The sequence below is a fragment of the Equus quagga genome, chromosome 14, assembly GCF_021613505.1.
Source record: "Equus quagga isolate Etosha38 chromosome 14, UCLA_HA_Equagga_1.0, whole genome shotgun sequence".
In the NCBI taxonomy this organism is placed as follows: domain Eukaryota; kingdom Metazoa; phylum Chordata; class Mammalia; order Perissodactyla; family Equidae; genus Equus; species Equus quagga.
Window position 1 is genome coordinate 21,964,392 of NC_060280.1, and position 6,163 is coordinate 21,970,554.

Here is a 6,163-nt window from a genome sequence, read left to right on the forward strand (position 1 = left end):
CCTAATAAACAAAAAGTCTTTGGGTTATTCGTAGCAGTTTCCTATAATTTGTCCACTTAGACTTCGTCTTTCTCCAGAGAAGGCATAGACCAAATAATGTAGCAGATGAAGAAGTTCTCAGTTGCTAGCCCTCAAAACATGTGTACTTTATAAGCCAATGGAGCTTTCTAAGTATCTTTTTATTATCTCTCATTCTCACTAAAATGTAAATTCCACGAGTCAAGAAACTTGTCTGTTTTATTCACCAATATGTCTTTAGGACCTAAACAGAGTCTGACACATGCTGAATGCTGAATAAAAATTTGTTGAAATTATGAGTTCAAACTCAAAATTTGTTGAAAAAATTAATAAAAAAATGAAAAACACACACTGTACTATCTATTATCATTATTATCATAATGTTACTTTGTAAACAAAAATATCCTTGAAAATTCCAGGTAGAATTTTTGGACAAATAAAAGAAAGTAAAGCAGAAGATTATAAAATGACATGGATGAAGAAGTTCAAGAAAAGTTAAAACAAATTAAAAAATGGCAAATTGTAGTGAAGTTGTCAACCTTCAGGTAGGCTCCTAATCTATGTAAACTAGCAGCATCCTCAGAGACGCTGGTACCACAGTCCCATAGAATATTGGGCCTACTGAAGTTCTTCCTTTCATCACTCATTTTCTTTCATTCAGAAATGGATCCTAGTGGAAAGTCCAAAATCCCAGTGGGTATACTGTGACTCCTGGAAAGAGTAAAGACCAAAACCCATTTGAGGAATTTGTTTTTCTTTCCTTTGTCCTTGCATTCTACCCCTTCAGTTTCCATCTAAGTCAGTCATAGTTTCTGAGGGTCCAGGGTCCTTCGGATGACCCGCCTCAGTGCAGCCTTCACTTCACTATTCCTTAAGCTGTAGATGATGGGATTTAACATGGGAGTCACAACCGTGTAGGAGAGTGACAACAGCTTCTTGCTCTCAGGAGAGTTGCTGGACCGGGGTCGGAAATATGTGAGGATGGCAGTGCTATAGAAGAGGGAGACAACCAGGAGGTGAGAGGAACAGGTGGAGAAGGCCTTGCGTTTCCCCTCAGCTGAGGGCATCCTGAAGATAGTGGAGAGGATGCGAACATAGGACCCCAGGATCAGCAAGAAAGGCAAGAGGATGAATAGGACAGTGGCTGTCAGAGCCTCCAGCTCAAACAGTGAGGTATCAGCACAGACCAGTGCAATGACAGGAGGGCTGTCACAAAAGAAGTGGTTCACTCTGTTAGGGCCACAAAAAGGGAAGCTGAAAATCCATGTGGTTTGCACAGTGGCCACTGGAAACCCTGAGAACCAAGAGGCAGTTGCCAGCTGGGCACAGGCCCTGTGGCCCATGATCACTGGGTAGCGCAAAGGGTCGCAGATGGCCACATAGCGGTCATATGCCATTGTGGCCAGGAGGCAGCACTCAGCAGCCCCAAAGAAGAAGAAGAAATACATTTGAGTTGCACAGCCAAGGAAAGAGATGGTTGTGCCTTGAATGATCAGGGTCCCCAGCATCTTGGGCACAATGACCAAGTTGAAACCTATTTCCAGGAAGGACAAGTTCCTGAGGAAGAAGTACATAGGACTTTGTAGGGAAGAGTCAGCTGTAGTGACCAGAATGATGAGGACATTGCCCATTAAGGTAACCAGGTAAATAGTCAAAAAAAGGAGAAAGAGTAGAGCTTGTAGCTCAGAGGACAAGGCTGAGAAGCTCACAAGAACAAACTCACTGACAATTGTCCAGTTTCCCCACGTCATTCTTCTGCCTGGGATTTCACTGGGCATTCACACTCCAGGAAGGTATAAGAAGTCTCCATATGGTAGTTAGACCTCTATTATACCCTTAGAAAGGGAACCTCCTATGGCCTAATTCTCCACCTTCCTTGTTACAATTGTTGAAGATCAAACAACTGTACTTTCCAAAATGTAAAAAACAAGTCTGACTGTTGGATTCACAATTTTTGGAATACTAACTTTGTTTTCAGACTGAATTGAGGTATACCATATATATCTCTATATCTCCTGACTTTTCTCTGCTCTATAGAGGATGGCCAAAGTCACAGCTTCACTTTTGTGCTCCTACCCTCTCTCTTCAACAGTCAGTGGTGCTAAAAAACAAGTCAGGCCAAGCATTTCTGAAAAGAGAGGTCTTGATGCACAATGAAAGATGGTGAGATGAGCCAGGGGATGTTTTCTGCAAAACAAAAGGTTGAGATGGAGAAAATCAACGAAAGTGAACCAAGAGTTATCAGTGATCCCTGAAGAAGAGACCTAAATGTGTCCTAATCTCGAGTAGCCCATATTCAGGAAGATTTCAGTATACTGGAGGGATCTTCATTTCTAAATTCAGACACTTGCAATTTAAACAAGACACACAATATGGAAACTGTGGTTTATTTTGATCCCAGGGCTAAATGTTCTCCATGTGGCTATTTGTGATCAGACAAAGGGAACATAGACTCCAATAGTGTCCAACCCTGGAGGGAATCTAGGCGTGTTAAGTATAAACCCTTTAATCAGCTTCTCTTGGTTAGCCGGTGTCTTGACTCCCAAGAAGTATGAAGCTTAGATTTTACATGTTAATAAAGACTAACTCAAATATGCAAGTGTGACAAATAATATTAAATTCTATGAAAAAGAAATAGAAGAATAGAAGGTTTCATCATTACATCAATAACTAAACTTCAAAATTGGGATCCTGCAATTCTTTCTGATGACTATAAACTTAAATGAAGGAATAAATCTCACACACTTGCGTGGTGACTGGCACATAAATATATGCTCAATAAACGCTAACCACTATGATTATTATGATTTGATGCTAGACCTACCTTCCAAAATCTACTTCTTATCTAACCCATTGCCCAAACTCACTGTAGTCCCTGCTTTTCAACCTCTAAGAGAAAACAATAATTTATTCAATAAATACTGATTATCTTTTGTGTGCCAGACACTCTTCCAGATACTGAAGATGGTACATCAGTAAATGAAATAAACAAAAGTCTCTGCCCTCATAGAACTCATTTTCTAGTAGGGAAGACAGATTATAAACAGATTATGTAAATAGAATGTATAGCATGTTAGATGATAAGAACAATGGAGAAGAATAAAGCACTGGAGAGGGGATAGACATTTTGGATGGGGGGAGGGTCAAAGAAGGCTTCCCTGAGAAGATGATGTTTGAGTAAAGTACTGAGCAGGTGCAAGACGTGAAGTCAGGGTGGTGAAAGAATGAGGGTGGTAAAGAGCTAAAACAGTAAGAAAACTCTATTTTAGAATTTTTGCCAGGGAGGCACTGAGAAGTTGAATAATTTTTCCAAGGTTAGACAGCCAGCAAGTGTGGCTTCAGGCTATGCATCCTGGGCAGTCTGACTTCAAGTCATGGCTCTACTCATCAGTTGACACTTTCACTCACTTTCTGAGAATAATAATCATCTGAGGTCACAGGTGAGGGCAAGCAGGAGTGTTTGGCACAGGTTGGTACTAAGAGAGCAAAAAGCAAGACAATTTCTAGAGAGGGGCATTTTATGTTTTAATGTATTAGCAACACTGGAGCCCTGGAATATCACTTTCATAGTCTTTATCTTAGAATAATCATTAATTTATGTCTCCATCTCATATTCTAGATAGTATACTCCTTGAGAATAGAAATTGTGTTATTCAACTTTTTATCCCAGTGCCTAGAAAGGTAGAAGCCCAGTAAATTGTTATTGAACGAATGAATGAAGAAAAACGTGGAAAATAATCAGGGAAAGATCTGTTTAGATCGAATGTAGGCACGGTGGGACCCATTCATAAGGAACTTAGATAGAAATGTCTACGTACATCAACAACACAGCCTCATCCAATTTACACAGATTTAAAGAGTGGTGAGAGTTATAAATTACACTCATTGCCTCTTCCATCCCAAGCCTCCTCCTTTTGTCTACCCTGCTTCAGCAAATGACACCACCTGCTGTATAACCCAGGAACTGGGGTAAAAATCCTTTAATTCATCCCCTAAACTTGATTATTTTTCCTCCTAAACACTGATTCAGTGCCACATTCTCCATCCCTACCACAACATCTTTAGATTCTGGCTCTTATTTTCTCTGGCCTGGAATATTTGTAGGAACTTGATTCCAACTCATTCTCGTCAACCTATCCTTGACTTGTGTGTGATCTGACAGCAACTCTAAGGTAGTTACCTGCTTAACATCTTTCAATCACTCCCTACTGTTCCTGGGATAAGTACAAACCTATTAAAAAGGTCTTTTTCTCTGATATATGCTTATTTTTCCAGCTTCAAATCCTCTGCACAGCCAGTGTTCTGGTCACATGAGAATATTCTCTGTTCTGTGCACACATCCTGTTCTCTCCCTCCTCCTTGCATTTGTGCATGTAGCTCTCTACTTTTGGAAACCTCTTCCTGCAGTTATGTATAACTTTCTGCTCATCTTGCAAGTCCAGCTGAAACACCATTTGCTTTGTGAAGTTTCCCTCTCCTCCCTTGGCCTAATCAAGGGATTATTCACTCTCTGATAACTCTTTGTGTAAACCTCTATTAAAGCACTATATAATTGTGTATGTGTGCATCTACTTATATTATCTAGTTGCTAATGCCATGAGGAAAACCTACTCATTTATCATTGCATCTTTTGCACCTAGCAGAGTGCTTAGCTCCAAGTACTTAGAAATTAATGTAGGACTGGCCTGGTGGTGCAGCGGTTAAGTTCGCACATTCCGCTTCTCGGTGGCCCGGGGTTCGCCGGTTTGGATCCAAGGTGCGGACTGGCACCGCTTGGCACGCCATGCTGTGGTAGGCGTCCCACGTATAAAGTAGAAGAAGATGGGCATGGATGTTAGCTCAGGGCCAGTCTTCCTCAGCAAAAAGAGGAGGATTGGCAGCAGTTAGCTCAGGGCTAATCTTCCTCAAAAAAAAAAAAAGAAATTAATGTAGCCAAAGGTTTAATTATTTTTATAGCAGTTTGATGACACTATTGGGTCTCTAGTGGAGCCTACAGCCAAGTAAGACCTGCGTGTGTGTGTGTGTGTGTGTGTGTGTGTGTGTGTGTATGTGTGATTTATGGGTGTTACTTTAGGTTTTATCTTAGAATGAATATTTATTTTATTTAAATTTTTTTGCTATGTTCTAAGAAGATATTTTTAAAACTTTATTACAACAGCTTTGCTTCACTCAGTGTACATGGATGTCCACTCTCCTAATATTTAATCAAAATGTTTCCCAGGACCAAGCCACAACTCTGCGGCATATCTCTTAAGCCATATCCCAAAATGGCTTGACACCAATTTTTTAATCTCTACTTTTTGGGCAAATAGCAAAGCTACCTATTTTTTCCTATATTTCCTATTTTAAATCATTTCAGACATGGGTAGGGTATAAATAAATACAGTTATATGTGCTTTCACCTGGAATATATCTTTTTAATGTAGTTATAAAGATCTCATGAAAGAGTTTATCAAATACCTTAGTGAAATGCAGATAAACCATATCAAACGCATTCTTCAATCCAAGATCTAATGTCAACTTCCTTGAAAAGCCTTTACTGACCATCTTCATCGCCCAAATGGGTATAATGAATTGCTCTCTCCCTTGTGCTCCTCACAGCATTTAAAAATACCCTTATTGTAACAATGGTTTTATATCATAATTATTTTTATGTGTCCTCTCCTGCAAATTGTGCACTCCTTGAAGACACAAAACAAATGGTATACATCATTGTATCTACATTGCATTGCCTGCTACCTACAAAGTAACAATAAATATTTATTGAATATTGAAGATTTATCTTAATAACATTAATTAATTGGCTTAACAACTAATATTTATCTTAAAAAGTTAATGAAGTTCTTAGTTGTGAAATTCTTAGTGAATCCATGATAGATTAAAGTGTTTGTAAAAAAATCTTTTTAACAACGTTTTAAATTATAGTCTGGTAAGAGATATGGGAATAAACGTAGAATTATAAAACTACACAAACTTGACTTCTTATTGTGATTATTATATTATCGTTATCATTATCCATAGTTTCCAAAAGACTAAATCAAACCTTTTGGTAAAGCAGCATCGGATAGATAGAAAACAATCCAGTGAAGTGTAGCCGAGAGCCATGACAGTTGAAACCAGAGGAAAACCATGGAACTACATAGTT

General features: G+C 39.0%; 1 protein-coding gene across 1 annotated transcript; it reads right to left on the minus strand.

Moving 5' to 3' along the window:
* Positions 1–821: 821 nt before the first annotated feature.
* LOC124225824 (olfactory receptor 10A4) lies at positions 822–1,796 on the minus strand. The gene has a single exon (XM_046638522.1). The coding sequence runs from the start codon at positions 1,794–1,796 to the stop codon at positions 822–824; it is 975 nt and encodes a 324-aa protein (XP_046494478.1).
* Positions 1,797–6,163: the final 4,367 nt, after the last annotated feature.

Bases quoted from the DNA above. Each gene is read 5' to 3' on its own strand.
- LOC124225824 (XM_046638522.1), bottom strand. From the start codon at position 1,796: ATGCCCAGTGAAATCCCAGGCAGAAGAATGACGTGGGGAAACTGGACA.